The following is a 26,858-nucleotide window of genomic DNA, read 5'->3' as shown; positions in this document are numbered from 1 at the left end:
ATAGGAGCGAATCTTGTTTCATCGCTGGACATGAGACAACTCTATTAAATTCTCAGCGAGCATTGGAGGCAGTTCAAGTGTATGTCGACGTAATACCCAGCCACAGTGTGACTCTTCTGTGAAGCAAGTCCTTTTTCACTTTACACTGATTTAGTTAGGGAAAATGGTGAGGGAGACGATCAATAATGACACAAATAATATTGTCAACATTATGAATTATCGTCCTGTGACTGACTGGTGACCAGGATTTGCCTCACCTCTCACCCAATGTTAGCTGGGATAGGCTCCAGCCCACCTACGACCTTAATGAGACCTTAAAGTGGGTGTATGAATGGATGAATGAATTATACCCACAAAGTACAATAGAGAAAACAGTAAAGAGGGAAGCTGCATGTTGAATCAAATACACATCACCATGGGGGATTTCCGTATTCGATAATAGCGGTAGAGAATGCTCATTTTCCCAGCACTGCGCCTTGAGCCATCTCTCCTTGTTCATTTTTTAGAAAGATTTTTTGTCTTTCTTTCTTTCTTTCTTTTATGACGTCGCACTTCATACAAGTACTTCATACAACAAACAAGCGCACATTCTACTCGACTAACTGTCAGATCCTGCATATTCAAAACCGATAGACCAACACATACAACTTTGTGTGTGCTTGATGAATGACTCTGACATTAGAATATTCAGTACTGGGCAGGTTGCATACAGTACCGGTAAGTGTCTAAGTAGAAAAAAATGAAAGTCATGGGGTGCACTTGTGTGTTTGTACACTGCACGGCAGACATTGTCTGGTGAATACAACACCTCTCAGTTTGTTAAAATTAATGTGGCCTTGTTCCCACAATGAAATATGGATAGCCTCACAGTAGCATTGAGAGTCATTTCAGTGCAAATACATTAAAGTATAGTCTCACTGTGCTGTTTCTGTTATTATAGATCAAACACACTCGACTGTAGCGTCCTTGGTCAAATCAGCAGCAAACCTTTTAAACAGCAACATTTTATAAATATTCCTTGAGACGATGTCGGTCTGTTAGCAGGTAGCATAAGAACTTATCTTGAGCTGTGTGGTTCAATTTGAGTATCTGCTCAGTAAATTTGTGTATTTCAGTGATTATATTGTATTGTATTGTACTGCACTGAGCGGACAGATTCTGTGGTGGCCTAAGAAAAAAAATCCAAAGAAAATACACTTGTGGAGTTAGTCCAGAAGATACTCGCTGTCTCACAAGATTGGCTGATGTGTGATGATGGTTTGGGCTCCAAAGTTTGAGGTATATTTATCCAGAGGTTTTCAGCTGAACTCCAAATTGTCCAACTTTCATCTGCTGTATATTCATCGGACAACAATGGTAGGCAATCTTCAGGCAGAACCTCACCACTTCTCAGGGAGAAGAAAAAAATCCCTTAATGTGGTCAATTAATGGCACTTAGTCACAGATGTGAGGCAAAATAGCTTTGCGGGAGCAAATGCAAACACTAAGTGAAATGATGCTGCGAGCGGTATTATGTTTTGATGGTCATTGTATTTGGTCTCATTTTGGATGACAATATTCTTCTTCTTTTGCTTTCAGTTTGTCCCTTTAGGGGTCGCCACAGCGTGTCATCCTTTTCCATGTAAGCCTATCTCCTGCATTCTCATCTCGAACACCAACTGCCCTCATGTCTTCTCTCACGACATCCATCAACCTTCTCTTTGGTCTTCTTCTAGCTCTCTTGCCTGGCAGCTCCATCCTCATCTTCCTTCTACCAATACAATCACTATTTCTCCTCTGGACGTGTCCAAACCATCGAAGTCTGCTCTCTCTAACTTTGTCTCCAAAACATCGAACCTTGGCTGCGCCTCTGATGAGCTCATTTCTAATTATATCCAACCTGGTCACTCCGAGAGAACCTCAACATCTTCATTTCCGCCACCTCCAGCTCTGCTTCCTGTTGTCTCTTCAGTGCCACCTGTCTCTAATCCGTACATCATGGCTGGCCTCACCACTGTTCTATAAACTTTGGCCTTCATCCTAGCAGAGCCTCTTCTGTCACAAAAAAACACCTGACACCTTCCTCCACCCGTTCCAACCTCCTTGGACCCGTTTCTTCACTTCCTGATCACACTCACCATTGCTCTGGACGGTTGACCCCTAGTATTTAAAGTCCTCCATTCTTGCTATCTCTTCTCCCTGTAGCCTTACTCTTCCCCCACCACCCTTCTCATTCATGCACATATATTCTGTCTTACTTCGGCTAATCTTCATTCCTCTGCTTTGCAGTGCACGCCTCCATCTTTCTAATTGTCCCTCCACCTGCTCCCTGCTTTCACTGCAGATCACAATGTCATCTGCAAACATCATGTTCCACGGGGATTCCAGTCTAACCTCATCTGTTAGCCTATCCATCACCACTGCAAACAGGAAGGGGCTCAGGGCTGATCCCTGATGCAGTCCCACCTCCACCTTAAATTCATCTGTCACACCTACAGCACACCTCACCGCTGTTCTGCTGCCCTCGTACATGTCCTGTATTATTCTAACATACTTCTCTGCCACTCCAGACTTCCGCATGCAGCACCACAGTTCCTCTCTGGGTACTCTGTCATAGGCTTTCTCTAGATCTACAAAGACAATGTAGCTCCTTCTGACCTTCTCTGTACTTTTCCATCAACATCCTCAAGGCAAATAATGCATCTGTGGTACTCTTTCTAGGCATGAAATCATACTGTTACTCGCAAATACTCACTTCTGTCCTGAGTCTAGCCTCCACTACTCCTTTTTGCATCCTTTTTGCAAAGTCTACCACCATCTTCCCTGGATGCCATACTTACCCATCACTTCTTTCTCACCCCTATTTCCTTCACCAACATGTCCATTATAATCTGTACCAATCACGACTCTCTCTCTGTCTGGGATGCTCAGAACTACTGCGTCTAGCTCCTTGCAGAATTTCTCTTTCACCTCTAGGTCACATCCTACCCGTGGGGCATAGCCACGAATCACATTATACATAACACCCTTAATTTCAGGTTTCAGCCTCATCACTCGATCTGATACCTCCAAGACATTCTTAGCCAACTCTTCTTTTAAAATAACCCCGACTCCATTTCTCTTCCCATCGACACCATGGTAAAATAATTTAAACCCTGCCCCTAAACTTCTAGCCTTACTGCCTTTCCACCTGCTCTCCTGGACACACAATATATCAACCTTTCTCCTAATCATCATGTCAACCAACTCCCGAGATTTTCTTGTCGCAGTCCCAACATTCAAAGTCCCCACATTCAGTTCAAAGCTCTGTGCTTTCCACTTCTCTTTCTGCAGAAGAAGCCGCTTTCCACCTCTTCTTCTTCTTTGACTTTGACCCACAGTAGCTGAATTTCCAATGGTACCCTGCAGGTTGATGGTGCCGGTGGCGGACTTTGTTAACCCGGGCCACGACCGATCCGGTATGGAATTCTTTGGATGAACGCTCATATTTGTTTGGCAAAGTTTTAAGCCGGATGCCCTTCCTGACGCAACCCTCTGTATTTATCCGGGCTTGGGACCGGCCTACAGTTTGCACTGGCTTGTGCCCCCTATAGGGCTGCATTTTTGGATGACAATAATGATTGGATCATATTAATTTTGCACCCCCTGAAAGGAGGTACCAATTTAAGACATCATCCTTATATTCTTTCAAAGTCAAATTCATACTTATTAATCATAGTCTGTGGTTAAATAAAGCCATTGCATTTCTTTGTGCAATGACATCGGAGTGCTTTTTGCAAAGCAGGAACATATAAGTATTTTTGTCCCTGAAGGACGTTTCAAGTTTTTTGTGGGGTAAAATATTCATATGATGATAGGCGGAGCATGCTAAATTTAAAAGCTGTGAGAGACTGAAAGAGAATGCAGCGTTGTTGTGTCAGTGTGGCTGTGATCCATGCCCGTGCACGCACATACACACTAAATTTCGTAAGTGCAAATAAACGCGAGAGTTCCTATCACTTCGTTGAAAAGAGGCTAGCAGGGACTATGTAATCACGGCATGGGGGGATGAGGGGACCTATTGTGAAGACTAAAGATGAATGAGGTCATCAGGGTTAGATGATAATGCCGCTCAATGGAGCAAAGTTGGGATTACGATACTTTGGTGGCAGGATATGAATCAGAAGTGATCAGTAGATAAAGGACAGCAGGAGAAGAGAAGGAAATCGTAAACTGGTTGTAGATTGTTTAGGAGCAGGTGAAAAAAGCGAGAGCTTTAACAAAAAAAAATAAAAAAATCATAAATGGCAGCACAGTTAACAACTTCACCATATAAATCTAATGATAGAGACAAACTCGCACCTAAACCTCATGCAGGTGCTGACACACACACACACACACACACACACACAGCACCCAATAGCTGCTAAACACCATGTATTGTGCCGATCTAATCTGAAACAAACCAGTCTGCTACCACCCCTAATCCTCTGCCTCCTAATGGGAGCCATTAGACTGCACATGCACATACAGACAAAACAAACTGAACTCAGGTGTAAAAGTGTATGCTTTACAAAATGATGCCACACTGACATTGGCTCTCATAGATGACAATGCAATGCCTATAGACATAGCCCTGTCAAAAGAAAAAAAAAATTGCTTTAAACTAAAATGGGCAACAGGATGCCAGTAAATAATCTCATTTAGTTTGACAACGTATAAAATGAATATTACAGAAGAAAAGCCGCCCTGGAGGAACACACAGACTGATGTCTTTGTCAAATGGCCTGGCATGCTTAATGGGATGAGAAAAGGCTAATCTGATTCTATATCAGACAGGCGCTAGGGGCATCCCATTTAGCCACCCACGGTGCTGCTAGCATACCGACTTGAAGGCACATGCTTTACTTCACACAATAGCAACTTTAACAAAATGTTCTTTGCAAAGGGATTGGAATAAATATAAGCGGAGGTCTTTTCAATGAAAAGACTTAGGATTTACAACAACTGCAACTGGTTAGCTCTCATGAGTTGTGTCTTGTGTGTGTGTATATATATATATATATATATATATATATGTATATATATATATATATATATATATATATGTATGAATAGATATGCAGTTCAGTCCAGAAGTATTTGGAAAATGACAGAGTTTGATTCTGTCTTTCATATAGCACGAAAATGGATTCGAAAACACTTACGTTGTGATTTAATCAGTGGTGGGCCGTGCATTTGTTATGTGGGCCTTAAGTGGGGATTTACCAGATTTAACACCACCATGATCACACTGAAATTATAGAAACATCAATACTATCCACAAACATGATAGACAGACAGACAGACAGACAGACAGACAGACTCTGATACCATGATACCAGGTCGGGGATGAGATCGCCGACCACTGTGCCGCCTGGTTAGCACATAGAGGCTGAAATTGTATTTTATTTTTTTGCCCCCACCCACACACTCTCCCAAAAAAGATCATCCAAACATTCACTACTGGAAACAGTGCAGCCAAGAGAAACACTACAAAATGGATACAATAGACTGTTGGGAATAATTTATATACCATATCTCTGATATAGTTACTGTATATATCATGGAACAAATTTCGGTTGTAAATGTAGGTCAGTGCTTCTGTTATTGTTTGGGCCAGCGGAAAAGGCCTTGCTGACAATGACCACTCACCACTAGAGCTACGAATGAGTTGGTGGAAAGTTGAATTGACTTGCAAATTCGCCAGAAAAAAATAAATCCTGAATCTTAATTTTCACATTTGAATCAAAACAAATCAAATGTCCGTCACCATTTTTACTTACTGCGCATATACAGTGCCACCGGAAAGTATTCACACCCCTTCATGTTTTCCACATTTTGCTCTTACAGACTTATTCTAAAGCTAGTTTGAGTATAGTTTAAAAAAAAAAAAAAAAAAAGAATTGACATAAAATATCCCATAATCACAAAGTAAAAACATGTTTCAGACATTTGAGCCAATTTATAAAAACATTCAAACATAATTTGTACCTAGGTATTCACACCCTTTGCTATGACACTCAAACTTAAGCTCAGGTTCATCTTATTCAGAGCAGAAACAAAGCAATGAAGTATCAGGAATTGTCTGCAGACCTCCAAGACCGGTGTAGCGGACATGCTCCCCGCAAACGGAGGCGACACAGTGGCTCCCCACGGTTTGATCAACTGCAGCCTTGGAAGCCGCCCTGCTGATAGAACAGACTTAGCTTCCCAGCCTAACCGTGGGCCACCGCTAGGCAATCAGAGCAGCTCCTACAGAGGTACCCGGCATGTTTCCAGCAAAGCGGGATAGCTCTGAAATTGCCAGCGAGCCACAAAAAAAAAAAGGCAGGAAGTGAGACGGTCCGGTTCTCCCAAGAAGGCGTGACGCACACAAAAAATTTCTTCCTCCGCCTCTTTCCTTTTTGTTTAAATTAACGACATTTTTATTTGACTATTATACACTACACCGGATTGTGTGAAGGCACAAATGTGGGGAAGGATACATACGAATTTCCGCAGCATTGAAGGTCCTGAAAAGCACTGTGGTCTCGATTATTTGGACATGGAAGAAGTTTGGAACCACCAGGACACTTCCTAGATCTGGCCGTCTGCCCAAGCTGAGTAACCGGGGGCCTTGGTCAGAGAGGTGAACAAGAACCCTATGGTCACTAAGGCGGAGCTGCAGTGTTCCCTTGCGGCGCCCTTGCGGCGATAGAAGAACCATCCAGAAGGTCAACCATTACTAACACACTCCACCAATCAGGCCTTTATGGTAGAGTGGCCAGACGGAAGCCACTTCTCAATAAAAGGCACATGGCAGCCCGCTTGGAGTTTGCCAAAAGGTACCTCAAGGATTCTCAGACCTGGAGAAACAAAATTCTCTGGTCTGATGAAACCAAAATAGAACTTTTTGGCCTGAATTGCAAGCGTCATAGCTGGAGAAGAAGAGGCACTGCTCATCACCTGGCTAACACCATCCCTACTGTGAAGCATGGTGGTGGCAGCCTCATGCTGTGGGGCTGTTTTTCGGCTGCAGGAACTGGGCGACTCGTCCGCATCGAGGGTAAGATGACAGCTGCCAAGTATGGAGAAATTCTTCAAGAGAACTTGCTCCAGAGTGCTCTGGAACTCAGACTACGGCGTCCATTCACCTTCCAACACGACAATGATCCAAAGCACACAGCCAAGATAACAAAGGAGTGGCTTCAGGAGAAGCCTGTGAATGTTCTTGAGTGGCCAAGCCAGAACCCAGACTTGAATCCAAAATCTCTGGAAAAACCTAAAAATGGCTGTCCACCGACGCTGCCCATCCAACCTGATTGACCTTGAGAGGATCTGCAGAGAAGAATGGGAGGAAATGCCGCAAAACAGGTGTGCCACGCTCGTAGAGGCGTGCACAAGAAGACTTGAGGCTGTGCTTCCTGCCAAAGGGGCTTCAATAAAATATGAAGCCAAGGGTGTGAATAGATACGTAGCTATTATGTTTAAATGCTTACATTTTCAATACATTTGCACAACTGTCTGAAAATATGTTTTTACTTTCTCATTATGGGATATGTTAGGTAGAATTTTTAAAAAGAAAATATGTCAACACTTTAAATGTAAAATTAACCCCCATCGCCGATACAGAAGTTAGGCGTCGCCAGTGAGATGCGGGCACCGCTGGTCGAACGGGCTACTTTGAAGGAGCATGTGTTTTTGTTTTCTCTAATAAATAAATATTCTACAATAAATGTAATTTAATCAGAATACTGCGCTTATGAGTGAACGCATGTTTGGACGGCCAGCAGTAGGGCCATCAATAGCGAGTGAGCCAGCTGTTGATCAGCGTTGCCCAGCAACCATACTAGTGCCAGACACACGGGCGACTCACATAAAAAAGATTTCACAACCGACAATGACATACATCCAATAAAAACAAAACAATTCCAAATCTAACTCACCATCGAGATAACTGCAGCTGTTGTAAGCGGCGCCTTCAGACAAATTCCCAAGCCACCACGCAGCATGTTTGAAGCAAAAATGGTCCTCGCATGTGCATGAAAAATAGTCTGCTAGAGGCCATCCCAGCTATCTTCGGGCGAGAGGTGGGGTAAACTCCGAACTGGTCGCCAGCTAATCGCAGAGCACATACAAACAAACAAACATTCTCACTCACATTGACACCTACGGGCAATTTAGAGTCTTCAATTAACCTCCCATGCATGTTTTTGAGATTTGGGAGGAAACCGGAGTACCCGGAGAAAAGCCAACGCAGGCACGGGGAGAACAGGCAAACTCCACAAAGGAGCGGCCGGATTTGAATCCGGTTCCTCAGAACTGTGAGGAAAACATGCTAACCAGTCGTCCGCCGTGTCGCCACCTTTGATACATGCAATTTAAATTGACACAATGACAGATAATTGTTAACAAACACCTTTATTTATTTCTGCCGCACACGATGATTTGCCGTCGTGTCAAGCCAACACATAGTCGGGCCAATTACTGGTGAGGAGGATTTAGTCAATGTCAGATTTATGTTTTTTTTTTTTTTTTTTTGCCTTAAGCATCGGTTGTTGGTATCAGCAGTCTTCACGAATACCTGATACTTACAAACAAGGCTGGTATCGCCCCGATACCTGGTACTCAAGCATTTCTCATAAAAACTGTCAAACAAATCATGTAAGTGACCGGCTGTGGCGACCCTTAATGGGACAACCATATTAACATTCACAAATTACAGCCATTTCTCAACCATATGGACGAAGTGTTCAGATTTGATAGTGATCCTTAAAAAGACGTCACTGTAGGTGACGAAACTGTGTACAGAAACAAAAGTAGCAGTGCACGACTCATGACATTGTTTCATACGTTTTCCACCCACCTACGTGTCTGCGTGTGTTCTTACAACTGCATACAAGCACCTACATGTGTGTTCATCTTATTTTGCTGGAGCATAACAGATCGCAGCAATTGATACTGCTGAGGCAGCCAATTAAGTGACAGAGGAATGCATCTTAAAGCTGACAGGCACTCAAGGCACAGCATGCGTAGGAGAGAAATCCCAGGCTTACAGTTGAACGCACAATCATTTGCAGGGGCGTACATGCATTGGCATGTAAATGCAAATGCAAATGAACACAAAAATACACGTACACATCAAGAAAGGGGGGGTCGGATCGCGCATAAATCTACATTTGCTGATCTGTATCACCCTGTTGGACATCGTTCTGGCTCCAGTTCCCGCTCTGTGGTTAGAACCGCCAAGTGAGTAAATTTGTCACCATGTTTGCTGTACAGCCTATACATCTGAACACCATGTCTCTTCCCAAGAGAAATTCACTTGGTGGCCTTTAGAAAGGACAAACATCCTAACTTCTGGTTAGGACTACAATTCTTGTTTTAAGCATCAAGCTGATGAGACAATGACTCTTCTTGCTCCTGAAACTCTGACATTCCAATAAAGAGCAGTACAAATTTCCATACAAGGGATCAATACCTACAAAAAGACAACCCTATCACTGTAAGGTCAATGTTATGTCCAGAGTTATCAAGGAGGAAGACCTTGTCATCCTCAGGTGCTTTGCGCATCTGCTCATGCACAGGCACGTCCCAATGTCTCCAAGAAGCGTTTTTCTGACAAAGTGTGTCAGACGGGAAGATTAATGAAGCGTATCCCGGGACACCCCGGGAGTGCTGGCGTACAGTGAAAACATCGCTCACTCTGAAGCCCTCAGATTCATGCCTCAGCCATCATTAGTGACATGGAATTGACACTCAAACTCATTTATTCATTTAGAGCAATTCTTTCACAGTGCAAAATAACAGCATAACAAACTTAAAATCGGCAGATGTAACACTTACAAAATGTATGTAAACGTTAGGATACATTAGCTCCAACTTAGTGAAAGATTGTGACTCATGAATTGAAGTTCAACCTCCAAAATCAAACGCTTTTATCATAGCCAGATTTAGAACAAACATATAAGTACCTTCATTAAAATAATAATAATAATAAATAACCATGTACAAATATTGCTTTCAACATGTTGACTTAAACATCTTGCACTGGGAGGGTTGGCTACATATTAATAGAAAGTGTGTTTTTAAAAAAGCTTGTAGCCTATTATGGACGTGGTCAACAGCAAAATGTTTTTTTTTTGTGTGCGTGGGGATGAATGCTACAATTCTTCAGAAAAAAAAAGTAACAGGCATCCTGGGAAAAAAGTGATCTAGCACATGAACAAAACACACCTTGGAAAAGTCTCAATAGGTAAGGCTGTTGACCTGACTCTACAGAGAGAAGTTAACACGTGTTAGTGCTCGTCCTTCCCCTCCAAGCACCTCACAGACCCCGTGCCACCTCCGCGGGGAAGACCTGCATGCTGTGCCTACCGGGCTCGGCTGTGACGATCCTCCGATATCCTTCACCCCAGCAACGCACGCACACGCAACATAAAACATGAAAGCAGAAACTTACGAGTTGTTGGCAAAGCTCCACGCGCACAGTTGACGTTGCAGAAAATCCACAAAGCCACCAGCAGTAACAATGTCAGTCCTCCTACAGGACGGTGCATCTTTGCCGTCGGCGTGGAAGCAGCTGACAAGAGCGAGAGAGGAAAAAAAACACTCTGAAGAAAGAACAGAGCCACTCTGCCCGTCCGTCCGGCTCGCTTGTCAGTTGAAGACTGGAGGAGAGGATTGAGTCTATCAATCTATTTATCTACAATAAAACGATGCTCAAAGGAGAAAGAGTAGGACACAGTGGAGTAAGACGACGCCAGCTCCAATGCTTCGAGGAAGCGTGACAGCGAGCAGCTGATAGTGGCGCTCCGGTGCACTGTCCGCGGTGCTGAACTTATCTCCCTCTCGGTGCCTCTCTCCCTCCCTTCCTCTCTCACTCAAATACCTCCGCTTCCAGCCACACAGTGCCCCCCTCCTTCTCAAAGCGGTGGTAGCCCGTTAGAATAGGACCCCCGCACCCACCGACACTCTTGGACTCTCATCCCTGCTCTGTTGTAATGAATGAAACGTGAGTCGATAGTATTATGGAAATATATGTTACAGATGATAGGACATTTCATTAGGTACACATATACAGTCCAATGTGAAATGAGTTCACCCACGAGCACCCAAACATGGACAAACAAGAATTAAAAAGCCATTCGACAAAAAAACAAAAAACAAATGGTATGCCGACGTGATTCATTCATTCGTTCATCTTCCGTTCCGCTTATCCTCACTCGGGTCGCGGGCGAGCTGGAGCCTATCCCAGCAATCTTCGGGCGAGAGGCGTGGTACACCCTGAACTGGTCGCCAGCCAATCGCAGGGCACATGTAAACAAACAACCATTCGCGCACACATTCACACCTACGGGCGATTTAGAGTCTTCAATCAACCTACAATGCATGTTTTTGGGACGTGGGAGGAAAATGAGAACCCGGAGAAAATCCACCAGGCACGGGGAGAACATGCAAACTCACTCCACACAGGCGAGGCCGTGATTTGAACCCCGGTCTTCAGAACTGTGAGGCCGACGTGCTAACCAGTCGTCCACCGTGCCGCCTGCCTACATGATGATCAATAAAATGCTTTGCGCAGACCCAATAAAAACTGCCTCAAGACTCAAAACTGTTCTGATAAATTCATGAGCAGTACCAAAAACAAGTCATGCACTGTTCCTCTTAGCTGAATAGTAATCAAAATAAACTAGAAATCAATGTTTGCAGGTAAGCATATAGTATTCCACCTGGATTTACAATGTAATCAGTTGATACTGATGAATAGCATCTCTGGAGGTTGCAGCCGAGTAGCGTGCGCCATTTTGCCTTACTTTCTTTATTATAGTATATATCAACACTCAATTCCTCACATTTAACAAACTTCTTAATGGTCTATTCAATCAATTATTATGCCTCTCTCTCTCATATGAACATGCGTCAGCGCTGCATTTAACCCCCAAAAGTCATAAAAACATCAAGTATGGATCATTAGAGACGCCATGGGTCCGTGGGAAGTGCCTGTGATCAATCGTGAGAGTTGGGCGCCTTGCTAAAGAGTCATGAATGGGAGGGTCATTATTATTTTTAACAACTCTGTCAATCCGTGTTGATAATTAAGTCTTGAAGGACCTGAGGTGAATTGGAGTGCACTATTTGGCTGCAAACAGTAGAGGCAGTGTTGACTTGGACTCAACTAGTATTCACAGTGAAAGAAGAACATCAGCTATGGGAAGTATACAATATACAATATAACAATATTTAAAAAGCTATTGATTAACTGAATGCAAATTTGACCCATGAGTCAAATGTCCATCCCGAGAGCAGATGAGCCTAATGAGACCGGTTTGAGCATCAAAATTGTATCCGTTTCATTGTTAGCTGCTAGCAACGATGTCTTGAATTAGAAATAGATGGAAATCAAATAGCCCATTAAACATGTTTCTCCAAATAACTGACTGAATTTATCATGCACCAGGACAAATATTGGATGTGTGTGCGTGCGTGTGTGTGTGTGTGTGTGTGTGCGCATAAATATACGAAACTAAAATTACTGATTCATTTCTTGTTTTTGACAATATATAAAGTTATTCTCCAAGTAGTCATGAAACAGGTCCCTTATTTGAAAAGAAATAACTCAAAACTACCACGCAATCCAAGTCCAGGAAACAAGTCTCCTAAGGGGAGGGATGATCCAAATAAAACGGCTCCAATCCAAACAAAGTTGAAATAAAGAGTCCCTGCCAGCTTACAAAGCTTCAATAACAAACAATACACACATAACAGGAGCAGATATACACGGGGGGCCATTAACTAAAGAGGCATGGGTGTGTAGGAAAAATGAAGGGAAAATCACAGCAAAGAATTTCATACAACAGAGGAAGAACTTAACACATAAATGACAAGCTATTCACTAATGAGAAACAAGCATGCGTGCATTCCGAATAAAAGGACTGAGAAACGGACAAAAACAAGAGGTAAAAGACACAATTGCATACAAGAAGATGAAACAGAAAAGCTACACTATAGTGTCAAGCTGTTAACTAATGAGACAGCGGTGTGTTTACATTGGAGGAATTCAGACAAAAATAGGAACTCAAAACTGGCCAAAACATCAGAACTAAACAGGAAACCCCAAAAGGAAGCACCAGATACAGTATGAACTCATAGGACAATATGCATCCAATAATAACATGCATTGGAAATTTCACTTCACTCATGTTTATGAGCAATGCTTCACTATAAATTGAATTTCTGGCTACAACTAGCAAGTGAAACAAATATTTGTAAAAGCCTTGTTTAAGAAAGTAGTTCGAAGCAAAGTAGCTTCAACTCCAACACATTTATATGAAAATAATGATGCAAGTAATAACTGAAATATTACTGAACTATTATTCAGAATAACGTCAAGCTAGTTATGTAATACTGAAATCAATACCTTTTAAATGCGTAAGTAAATGCAAAGGAAGTTTAGGTTATTTTTGGGATATAAAAGGAAGAAAATTGCAAGTAAAATATACTTGAATATCTTGGAGAAAAATTTTATTCCTGTTTGCAACTTGAAATATTCATGAGTAAAATATGACAAAGAATTTCTGTGCGGACATTGACAACTACATTCTTTGAAATAAACAGCACACAATTGTTTTTTTTTCCAGTGCTGGATTCTACTGAAGAGAACATTTCTGAAATAAAACAAGAATCCCAAAGGGACTGACTCGCTTAAGATACGTATACTTTACTGTATCTCCACCAACTGACTGGAAAAAAAAAATCGATATTATCCCCTTTTTACACTGACATTACCGCGCTTCACATTCCCTCCACGACACTATTGTCAGTAAGACAGTGCACAAATGGTTTCGTCAATATGTCATGCATTGTAATTTTCAGCCATCAATCATCTCATCTCTAAAAAAAAAAAAAGTTGATTACAGCATTGATTGATATCTAGTGGGACCTTGTCGTTTTCAGAAACTTTTATACTCAACTAATATGGAAATGGAGAAGTCATAGGTAATCTTATGTTTTTGCTATTTGTGACGAAGTCACAATTTATTCAATGTCATCACTGTTGCAGGTGTCTAATTTGCAATTATACAAAGAATTGCTAATGCCTGAATTTAGGACATTGACAATTTGAAGACATTGACAATGTGGTGTTTTTCTTTATTTTCCTGTAATGACTGTGCGGTCTTCAAAAATCCATTCAGCCGTGTATAATGGCCAGCATAACATACTGCATGTCAACAAAAACAGTGACAGGTAAAGTAGGAGCCTACTGAAGCCAAACGTGGTTATTGTCTCCTGCTGTTCCAGTTTTTTTTATTTTCTCTCTTTTTCTTTAGCAGGAATTTATTCACCAGAAAGTTATGAGGATATGCTATCTCCTGATTAGAGCTATTTTAATAATCAAGTAATCGGTAGATTCGTAATCGCTAAATCGGATTAAACATATTCAAATTGGCCTGGATCATCGAACGTTAGTGTTGACTACACACATTTGGATGTGGAATCATAAATAGTGTACAATTTTAACATTTACGATTGTCGACCACGATCAATTTCCGGAGCAGATCCGGGAGAAATAAAATGACTCTCAATACATCACATACCATGGCCCAGTTTTCAAAACTATTTAATATGGATCAGATTGGTCTGGATGGGATTAAATCTCCAAACTGAGTATTTCCCACCAGGATATGTAATCCTGATCCTCGTAAAATTTGGATATAGATTTGGTTATCCAATTCTAGCAAGAATCCCTATCAAATGCTGTTCTTGGGTATTTCAGAATTCCAAGGTAGAGATTAGGATAGTTTTGAGGCCTAAAGATCAGGATTAAACTGATCCCACTGGAAGGGTTTATTCAAGATAGATGCAGGGTCATAATTGGATTTTTCATTATAAATATCTATTATTCCGTTTTGACATTATTAAATCTGAGTTTTAATTAGTCCTTAGAGCGGGTTTGTTAGCTTTTACTGCTTTTTGTATGATTAAAATGCTTCATTTTAGTTGAGTTGTTATTATTTTTTGTATTCATTTTATTCTTTAATACGGAGATTTTGTCCAGTGCGAGATTTAAAAAAAAAAACTACAATAAATAGTGACAAACATTCAACAAAAGATGTAAAAAAACAAAAAACAATTATTAAGTACCATCCACAAATCAAATATAGGTACTGTGTTTGGCCTATTTGGCTTCTCAGCTGGCCTAAACACTATCAAAAGCATAAATGTGTATAATAATATGTATAATTAATTCATTTCCAATAGTCTTGTCATAATTTCACAGCATGCAGTCTTAGCTGCCTAGCTTCCAGTCATGTACAGTACTGTATTAAGTAGAGTTGTTGTTTTTTTTTTTCTCATTGTCCGTTCAGAGTTCAGCTTCTATGTGTTGCCACGTTAATACAATCTGCCAAAGGCCTTCAAAATCCCAAGTGCTGGTATCAAACGAGTAAAACACACACACACACAGTTGAAATGGTCTAACCAATCAGATTTTAGATTCACCGCTCTGCGCCTTCAACCAATATCACGCAGCCTGAGTTCCGTTGGGATTTTTGCAGACCTTTGATTGGTTCAGCTAAATAGTCCTCTGATTGGTTGAGCTGAATATGCGCATGCGATTGATTTAGTGAGGACGACGAAGTTGGACATGGGTATAAATTGTTTATCCAGGCGCGCTTTTCAAGGAAGAACTTGACTTTGTGAGGATAAATCAACCAAAATAGTTGCTGTCTGGCCTGTTTCAACTCAGAAAATGATTTTTTGGGCCGCTTTCAGAGCACCTTGTATGAGCACCACAGTTCGCTTACAGATAGGCAGGAGAAAAGAAAGGTCTGCTGCGTCTGTCAGCATCTGCGGTGAATATAACGTATTTTATTTAAACTTTTTATGTTTTTGTCGTATTATTGGAGAAATATTCATTATGAATTGCGATATTGTAGCGTATACACGTCAACGTCTATAGAGGTTTGGGTTGTTTGAAGGTGCTATATTAGAAGAAAAAGGTAACTGTGTAGGCTTTTGTTATAATGGTATTCAACCTCAAATATGCTAAATGCCTGTCTCTTCTTTAATGCCACACATACTGTAGTTATGTAGCATTACATAGCATTACATAGCGTGTATTTTGCGATCTAATGGTGTTATTAAGAAGTGGATTAGGTCACTGTCTGAAAGTCACCGCCCACCACTGCTATTAAAAGACTTAAAATCTAGATTCTGAAGTCCTGATATTGTGGTATCTGGATCGGATTGATCCGATCTGACATTTCCTTGAAAAACCAGGAGAAAAGCTCCGAGATCAAGTTGATGACATGTTCGGCACGCTGTACTTATGATACAAGGAATTTCACTCCCAAAAGAAACCTAGCAAATTTTGCCTTCTATTCATTAAAGACCTTTGGTGTCAATCGTTGCAGGGGTCATTTGCATACACTTGAAATAGAACACAGAGTTAGAAAATCTACATCTGCACATGTAAAATGTTTTCCATTCACTTGAATACAAATCACGATGCATGTCTGACAAATCACTAACTTATTCAGTATGTTAATTTCCACGGGAAAGTTTTTTTGGTGTTTATCTGTCTCCGTAGCAACTGTGCAGCTCTGCCATGTTTTGATGTTTCACAAATGTTGAAGAATCACCAACCTCAAGGGGAAAGGCCTCTAGGCGTCCATATTCTAACTTCATGCCCCCACATGCAGTATTTACATAAACAGGTCAGCGTTCCCTCTGAATTAACAACAATACAAAGAGACAACAAAGCATAACATCAAACTAGACAACTTGTCACAAAGATAACTTCTAATTCACAGCAAAGCTTTTTTTTTCGTGAGCTGGACTCCAAGATCTAAAACTTTTTCTACACACACAAAAGGCCATTTCCCTCAAATATTGTTCACAAATCTGTCTAAATCTGGGTGAGTGAGCGTTTCTCCTTTGTCGAGATAATCCATCCCAACTCACAGGTTTGGCATATCGAGATGCTGATTAGACAGCATGATTATTGCACAGGTGTGCCTTAGGCTGGCCACAATAAAAGGCCACGATGAAATGTGCAGTTTGGCTTTATTGTGGGGGTCTGTGGGTCCGAAAAACAGTCAGTACCTGGTGTGACCACCATTTGCCTCACGCAGTGCAACACATCTCCTTCGCATAGAATTGATCAGGTTGGTGATTATGGCCTGTGGAATGTTGAGCCACTCTTCTTTAAGGACTGTGAAATGCCATCAATAAAATGCACCTGTGTTTGTTGCCCATAACATACGCCTGCCCGTACCATAACCCCACCGCCACCATGAGCCACTCGATCCACAACGTTGACATCAGCAAAACGCTCACCCACACGACGCCACACAAGCGGCCTGCCATCTGCCATGAACAGTGAAAACCAGGATTAATCCGTGAAGAGAACACCTCTCCAACCATGCCAGACACCATCGAATGTGAGTATTCGTCCACTCAAGCCGGTTACGACGACGAACTGCAGTCAGGTTGAGACCCTGATGAGGACGGCGAGCATGCAGATGAGCTTTCCTGAGACGGTTTCTGACAATTTGTGCAGAAATTCTTTGGTTATGCAAACCGATTGTTGCAGCAGCTGTCCGGGTGGCTGGCCTCAGATGATCTTGAAGGTGAACATGCTGGATGTGGAGGTCCTGGGCTGGTGTGGTTACACGTGGTCTGCGGTTATGAGGCCGGTTGGATGTACTGCCAAATTGTCTGAAACGCCTTAGGAGAAATGAACATTCAATTCACAGGCAACAGCTCTGGTGGACATTCCTGCAGTCAGCATGCCAATTGCACGCTCCCTCAGAACTTGCGACATCTGTGGCATTGTGCTGTGTGATAAACCTGCCTTTTATTGTGGCCAGCCTATGGCACACCTGTGCAATAATCATGCTGCATAATCAGTATCTTGATATAACACACCTGTGAGCTGGGATAGATTATCTCGACAAAGGAGAAACGCTCACTCACACAGATTTAGACAGATTTGTGAACAATATTTGAGGGAAATGGCCATTGTGCATGTAGAAAAAGTTTTAGCTCTTGGAGTCCAGCTCACGAAAAATGGGAGCAAAAACAAAATGTGTTAATGTTGTGTTAAGACAAAATTCATCTAAAGACTGAAGCAGTGTTTTGTTCTCGAAGAGTTGGACAAATTTCTATTCTCTTGGAAAACAAAAGACAGACACAATCTCCTCTTACAAGCAAGACTGGCCTTTTAATAATGTCACTGCATAATCGGTTTGTGAAGCATTCGGTGGACTTAACTGAATGAGCCTCGGGGAATCAACGAGAGAAAAGAGAGGAAAAATCCTGGCAGAGGAAGAAATAATACCACTGAAAGAACTCACCTTTCACACCTTCTCTCTCCAGTGTAGCAATAATTCCAAATTGCCCCACCAGTTACCCTTCAGTCTAACGCAATGACTTTTTTTTACCCAATTCTGATTAACCTCCTTCAACACATGCTGACAAGGACGGTAAGGGTTTTTTCAATAAAAGTGATGAGCATATAAGATGCATTTAACATATTTAACTCGGAGCCCTGTGAAATTTAGAGTCCAGTCATGATAATACTCAAATAACACCCTTTGCGCAATACAATCGGCTTGAATCAGTTCTACCAAGGTTAATACTATATTTTTTTTCTCTGTTTGGCTTCAGGTTGTTATTAGTAAAAACATTTATCAAGTTTCTTCAAAAAGCCTAATTTTACATCTCTATTACTGCCACCAAGTGCAAAAGGACATTGTGCTTTCTTGTCACAAAACTGAGTGCACTGGGCTTTGAGTTGCTGCCCCAGCTCTGGCGCTTGATATTCAGTCTCAACTACTTTGTGGTCAAAAGATGAACACGACAGTAGCTAAGGCCTACATTCATGCCGACTTCCTCTATGGCACATTTTTTCAGGACACCTTAATTCTGATCAATAGGACATCTAAAGGGTAGAGGAGTTCAGAACAATAAGAGAGAGATTCTTTGTCCCATCAAAAGTTGTTGTTGCTGCAACGTTTGGCTTGTCCTATCAGGGGTTGCCACAGTAAGTCACTCACATAATTGGCTGGGCAAATTTTTCAGGTCATATGCCCTTCTTGACGCAACTCACCCATATTTTATAAATGTATTTATTTTTATTTATAAAAATGACAATAATTGATTCATTGATCAGCAGCATAGTGTGGTTTAAATTTTAGCCCCTACCTCTTCATTTTTTGCTATCCAAACTACTTCAAAATTATGGAAAAATTACTGTTTGACATGCAGCAAGAAGAGTGCACTATCTGACTTAGCCGAGGCGACTCATATTTCAAGAATTCATCCATTATATATACTACATATATACTATATAATAGAATATATACTACGTATACTGTTCAGGGTAATGGCTGGACTGGATCTTAACTCAGCTGTCTCTGGTGAAAAGGCAGACAACACCCGGTATCCAGTGAAGTCAAAACTTCAGTGTGCTTTTAGTTTTCATGAGCTTTTTTAGGATTGGTTGGTTAGGATGGTTCATGGTCAGGGTAATGTGTGCTAGCTAACTTCAGTCATTAGCCAACAGACCTTTAACTACACCACTGAAGTGAAATAAATATGTAAAAATAAAAAATAAAACAAAATAACAATAATAATAAATAATATTAATAACATTCAAAACTAACTACTCAATTTTTAATGTCATACATATATATATATATATATATATATATATATATATATATATATATATATATATATATATATATAATTATTATTTTTTTTAAACTCAAGTAACATTCTACAAAAACCATACCGGATCGGTCGTGGCCCAGGTTAAGAACAGCCGCCCCGGGCACCGTTAACCTGCAGGGCACCGGTAGAAATTCAGCTCCTGTGGGTCGAAGATGAAGGAGAGGAGGTGTTAGAGAGGAGGATGTAGGAGATAGGCTTACATGGAAAAGGGTTAGGGTTGCCTTTTTGTACCATTTCCTTTTAATGTCTCCTAAAACTACCTCCTAAAATGATCCTTTTCTACTTGACAGCATTCAAATTGCATTCACCAAACACAGGCCTTGCAATACAGTACTGATTGCACTATTAGTTTGTGATAGAATAGAACACCTGCAAAGAACATTGCATTGGAATTTATGAAAAGGAGAAATGACTGCTTGACAAAAGAGTTTGTTTTTCATTGCCTTTATTTCAGGAGCAAAGCAAAAGTATGAAAAAAAACAGCGTCACCACTCCATAGCGACACCCAGTTTTAGTTCACGGGCAACCATTTATACAGTTCACACCCCTGTTTTCTATATATGCAATGTCAAGGCTATGCGTGACGTATTACAGCTACGTGTTCACATTAGAGTCATTCGGATTAAGGCTATGTGAAACATTAAGGTTATGGCAGTCATATTAAAGTTACGTGTGTCCTAACACATGCCTTCATGTAGTCAAAATATTCGCCATCAAATCTGTGTTGGCATAACAACCAGACAACTGTTCATAGAGGCTGAATCAATGCTTCTCCTTATTTGCTCCTTGAGCTCCTCTTTATCCTTTACCGCCATGCTCCTCTGTGACGCCTTCATTTGCATCACCTTGGTTTATCAGCCTCTCTTGCTATGAGGCGATATTGTACTGTGCTTTTCATCTTCGCTGCCTACATCATTGCTAATGGCTGGTCACGTTTGTAAGAGCCTTCATCATCTCAAGTGCCACGGTGACCCCAAACCCAGACAATCCCATCGCCTTGTAATTAATGAGGAGTCCGATAACGATTTTATGCTCACGCACTATTGACTGATGAAATGTTTAGGGGATGTGTTAGTGGGTCACTATGACTACCGGGGCAACTCATCGATGATTGAATGTTCTTACGGTAATGAAGAGGCTGTGTGGTGACATATGTCCAGGCAGGTGTGGCCTAGCCATTAAGAAGTGGCTAATCAAAGTGGAATTAGATGGCTGATTGCAGTGATCATTAAGGACTGATTTTGCTTATTCATTCTTCTCTGTCACATAGACAGAAGGAAAAATGTAATTTACCACAGAGCTAAAAATACACATTGGCTATTGTATCGACAGCGCCATGATTTCAAGTACAGTATCTCCACCGCCACTTAATGGAGCAAAACAACTAGGTGGGACATTTAAGTTCACGAGAGTGTGACTGGCAAATGGGGAAGTGTGTCAGTTTTATCAGTTACTGACATCTTGATAAAATGGATGCAGTACAATTGAACAGCTCTGTGATACTGTAAATGGCATATACTGTAATTATAATGCTCAATCATTAATTAATTCAACTTATTCTTTTCCGAGGCTGTACTCTGGTGCTACTAATAAATACAAATGCAATTTTGCTACAGCAGTATTTATCATATTTATACTCTTTCACTAAGCAAGAGGAGAGTATAACATTAACAGTTCTATAGAATGACATACTAATGAATTATGACACACATAAACATACAGCGGCTGAAATAAGTATTTAAGACACCACCATTTTTCTCACTAGATATATTTCCAAACGTGCTCCTGATATGAAAATGTCACCAGATGTTGGGAACAACCCAAGTAACCCATACATATAAAGAAAGTAGAACAAATAAGCGCAGCAATTAAGTTGTGTGTAATAATGGGAAATGACACAGGGAAAAAGTATTGAACACACCAACTGGTATTTATTTAATACTTTGTACAAAAGCCTTTGTTTGCAATGCAAAGACTCCTCCTTGTATGGAGAAACTAGTCGCATGCATTGCTCTGTGTGATTTTGGCCCATTCCTCCCCTTTAAAAGCTTTGTTCTGTTCTACGGTACGACTGATCATTCTCAATAAATATTCATCAGAACACAAAGAAACCACAATGGCAGCTTAAAAACGCCACTGCCACTGTGCATAAAAGGGATACAGGACAATACATAATACAGGACAATACAGGATACCTAACAGCTGAACAGGACAAAAAAGATAAATAAATAAAACAATTAAAAAAGGTGGCTGCCTCCGTTGCTGCACTGGCTGGGGGTGTGCCACGGTGGCTGAGCACAGAGTGGCTGCCAAGGAGGTGGTGGGCCTGAAGATGGGCCATCCATGTGTCGCTGCACAGCAGCAGGCGGAGGAGAACACACATCAGGACCCTTGTGGCGCATTACTACATTGTGTCATAACACTTGACATAATACCAAAGAAGAGGGGGACTCGAGTAAAATGACTTGACTTGAGTTGCCAGTTTTATGAATTGGGACTTGCTTGCCAAATACTTCAGAAAGACTTCAATTGACTTTAACTTGGTGGCCAAGAGACTCTTGGGACTCACGACGGCGTTGTCGTGGACTTGTAGACTCACAGTGTTGTTGTGATAACTCTCTTTCGGAGCTATTTTCACCACTCAGTTGTACTGCTTCCTGCTCATTTGATGGTTGTATTGTTTACAGAACAGGAAACAATGGTTTCTTCTGCTTAACTGTCTTCAGACTATTATTTATTCTCAAACTCCATTAATTCAGTTTGTTCTGTTTCTGCCTCGTGGTGTTTGTGGTTCACCTCATGGTAGATGAGTTGAGCGCTTAGTTCTCATTTGCTCTTCTTCACAAGAGGACATCATTGTCTGCAGTATTTATCTATCCAGCTCAAAGGGCCATGAAAAATATTTGCTGCTGTGAATGACTTAAGGGGTTAATAACTTCTGCAGTATGTCCGGTTAGAAGACAATATTGTCCAGGTGAGCAATAACTCGGTCAAGTTTGTATTTAATAAGTTTAATCTGTATGTGTGTGGTTTCTGTTGAACAAATACGAAACATAAATCCAATATGAGCATTGGATGGAAGTGACACATCTGTAATATACTAATTAGCTGAGGTCATAAATGTATGAAGTTCTACAATACTACAGGTAGCATTCAGTTCAGTGTACATAGACAACCTACAGTACAATCACTAATAATTCTTATTATTGAGCCACTGACTTGGATGGACGCACACAGTGATTGGAGTCATTTGATGGGGGAACTTGACCTTATTGTGTCCCCTTCTGTGAGAATTTAGCATGAGTCCTCAAAATGGGTGGTGAAAACATGCCTAATTCAAATTAAAATACACTAATAAACCTGTCACCAGGGACTGCTGGAAATGCACGAACAGAAACAACCTGGCATTTTTAACACTATCTCTTTCCACTTGTCCACCATGTGTGTGTACACTAGACTGCAATTTTACCTCAAGTCTGGAGGTCGTGATGCTTCCTAATCCATCATGATTGGCTTCCTAGCAGCTACTTGTGCACACATGGACAGCTGCCCATTTGACCTTGGGCACCAACATTCATCAACTCTAAAATCCTGTATTCTACTCCAACTTCCCCTTCTGGAACACCACACACGCACAAACTGACACACGCACACACACTAATGGGGTGAAAAGAGCTCATCGCACACACACACACACACACACACACACACACACACACAAAACATTCTCTTCTCCAGTCATTTTGCCAAGTGTCTTCTATATAATCATTACCCCCCCACCACATGCATAATAGAGACTGGCTACTGCACATGTACTAGTTTTACTACTTTCGGTATTACAGTAACACTACCCGAACATTTCTACAGGTTGAATAAAAAAGGGATGTATTGTATTCCCTAAAAAGAGCAAACCACCATACCCAAAACCAACACCATCAGTGAGCACCCTGAGTAATTTGAAATGGAATTTAGTAATTCAGCACACAATTTTCCCACACATTGTACACTAATTTGTTGTAAGTATATATATGTGTGTGTATAAATATACATATACATTTATACATACACAGTACATATATATATATATATATATATATATATATATATATAAACATTGGAAAATGGAATTGAGGAAAAAATTAAACACCTCACAGAAGAATATGCAATGAATCCGACAGATACGTTAAGAAACCAACTTCAAAAGGCAAAACATTAATTAGATGCTATCCAAAATAACAGACTTTCTACAACAACAGTTAAGATACACTAACTTTGAGTACAGTAATATCCATCCATTTTCTGAGCCGCTTCTCCTCACTAGGGTCGCGGGCGTGCTGGAGCCTATCCCAGCTGTCATCGGGCAGGAGGCGGGGTACACCCTGAACTGGTTGCCAGCCAATCGCAGGGCACATAGAAACAAACAACCATTCGCACTCACAGTCATGCCTACGGGCAATTTAGAGTCTCCAATTAATGCATGTTTTTGGGATGTGGGAGGAAACCGGAGTGCCCAGAGAAAACCCACGCAGGCACGGGGAGAACATGCAAACTCCACACAAGCGGGACCGGGGATTGAACCCCGCTCCTCAGAACTGTGAGGCTGACGCTCTAACCAGTCGGCCACCGTGCCGCAAGTACAGTAATAAGTCAGGAAAAGTCCTTGCTAACCAACTTCAGCGCAATAAGGAAAATCATTAATTACAGCTATTCAAGATTCAACAGCAACTGTAAACAGTCACCGCAAGAAATAAATGTTTTTTTTTACATTATAGCATCTTATATACATCTTCGAACAACCCAGACCAAAAACAAATTGAAACTTTTATTAAAGATCTAAACATTCTTCAATTAAAGACAGCCTTAATGTTCCTTTAACCATCCCAGAATTACATAACGCATTAAAAAATATGCAATCTGGACGAGCGCCTGGCCCGGACGGAATCCCCATCGAATTCATTAATCATTTCTGGCCAATACTAGCACCTCTATTTCTCAGAACAATCAAGGAGATAAATGATAAAGGTCAAATTAGTAGCCATATGAACACAGCTTCAATTAAGTTATTACTAAAGTCAGGCAAAGACCCCACTCTCCCGGCTAATTTTCACCTGGCACTGGCAGCTGGCCCCCCCTGGGTGGCCAGTTGTCGGGGTGCATCGGTGGGGCCGGCTGACCGCCCTGGGTCCCTCGGTGTGTCCTGTCCACCGGGCTGCTCTCTGATGGACCCCCTGGGTCCGATCCCGCCCCTCGTGGGGTCCTCAGCCTCCGCAGTGCGGGCACAGCAATTACAGGACACTTCTGTCAGTCTTTGTGCATGTAAAACGGTGTCAATTCACTTGCATGTGTCCGTAGGCACACACCCCTGAGAGTCTTTCACTGGGTGCGGGGCCACTCACTTATTGCGACAAATAACTCATGAATATGGGAATTGCTTGTGTATCCCCTCACTCATACTCTCGTCCTATAGACTTTTATAATTTACATAGTCAATCCCATCCCACTTCAGTTGTACAGCCGGGTTCACAACCCTTGCCCTGCATGCTTCTTCTCCTGTCCTTGTCATGCTTCTAGCTTGTCCTGTCCTTCCCTCACAGGATGTAGCACTACAGCACCACGTAACACTCATATTTAATGTTTCATTGTTGTAGTATGTAATGATGTAGTATGTATTTTCATTGTTGTAGTATGTAATGACTTACTTTTCTCATCCTGTTTCCAATTAGTGCTTTGTCTTTTGTCTTTGTTTCTCTCTCCCCTCCAGAAACTTTGTTCTGTTAGACTGATTCTAAATAAAATTAAATTATAACACTAAGAAACCGCAGCGGAAGCTTAAAAACTCCACTGTGACACAATAAAAATGTTCCGGCACAAAAGGGATACAGATCTTCCATTCTGCTTGACCAAACAGCCGAACAGGACAACAAAAAAAAACCAAAAAAAAAAACAGAAGGTGTGACGCAGGAGACTCCGCCCACCAAAGCTCATCAAGTTTTGGAAAACAAAACACACACAGGCCGAAAAACAGGCACATAATATGGTGTGCTCTATTTTCCACAGGAGAATCTGCAAAGCTATTATATCATACACTGTACTGCACATGCACGTCCATCCATCCATTTTCTGAGCCGCTTATCCTCACAAGGGTCACAGGAGTGCTGGAGCCTATCCCAGCTATCATCGGGCAGGAGGTGGGGTACACCCTGTGGTTGCCAGCCAATTGCAGGGCACACATAAACAAACAACCATTCGCACTCACATTCACACCTAGGGGCAATTTAGAGACTTCAATTAACATACCATGCATTTTTTGGGGATGTGGGAGGAAACCGGAGTGCCCGGAGAAAACCCACGCAGGCACAGGGAGAACATGCAAACTCCACACAGATTGAACCCCGGTCCTCAGAACTGTGAGGAAGACGCTCCAACCAGTCATCCACCGTGCCGCCTGTACATGCACAGATATTTGCAAAGCAGGAATTTCTCAGTGCTTCTCCCCACATTCATATATTCAAACAACCCCAAAATATTCATTTACCAAACACCATCATTATTTCAACCAGGAGCCCAAACTCGCCTCACGCTTTCCCTTATAATAACACTGCACCTCATCATTTGCACCTTACCCGCACATCATTTTATTATTAGAAATATTTAAAGGGATGAAATTAATTTGTTTATCCTCTCTATGCTTCGAGATGAAAGGCCTGATGAATCATTCCAGTGTAGGGCTAATGGGAAAGTGGCCAGCTCTGACGGAAGATGAAGGCCATTGCAATTACTTCGTAGGTGGAAGAGCATCATATTCTATATCGCCTGACAATATATATATATATATATATATATATATATATATATATATATATATATATATATATATAATGAGCAATAACACGTTTATTCATCTGGGAGCTGGAAGACAAGAGTAATTTTACAGTCATGTTCTACTATCTTTAATACAATAAATTTCAGAGGCCTCTGGTTGCATAAGGTCAAACTGAAATGAGAATTTACCAGTAAAGATGTACAGAAACTTCATCCATTAATTTTCTGACTTTGCTGCTGACTTTGCTGAGGGTCGCCAGTCAATTGCAGGGCATACGCTACCATTCACACTGACATTCACACCCAATAACAATTTG

The 26,858-nt window shown here is 41.3% G+C and overlaps 1 protein-coding gene across 1 annotated transcript in view; it reads right to left on the bottom strand.

Annotated features, from left to right (window-relative positions):
• cntnap2a (contactin associated protein 2a) overlaps positions 1 to 10,606 on the bottom strand; it is a 285,876-nt gene extending 275,270 nt beyond the window's left edge. Inside the window, exon 1 of the mRNA XM_061666622.1 lies at positions 10,442 to 10,606. Coding sequence (XP_061522606.1) covers positions 10,442 to 10,538 — 97 coding nt within the window. The 5' untranslated portion in view covers positions 10,539 to 10,606. The remainder of the gene's footprint in view (positions 1 to 10,441) is intronic.
• Between the last annotated feature and the right edge of the window lie 16,252 nt (positions 10,607 to 26,858).

Source organism: Phycodurus eques, chromosome 21 (genome assembly GCF_024500275.1).
Source record: "Phycodurus eques isolate BA_2022a chromosome 21, UOR_Pequ_1.1, whole genome shotgun sequence".
Lineage (NCBI taxonomy): Eukaryota > Metazoa > Chordata > Actinopteri > Syngnathiformes > Syngnathidae > Phycodurus > Phycodurus eques.
Note: the sequence above shows the minus strand (reverse complement) of the source record. Positions and strands in the feature narration are given on the sequence as shown.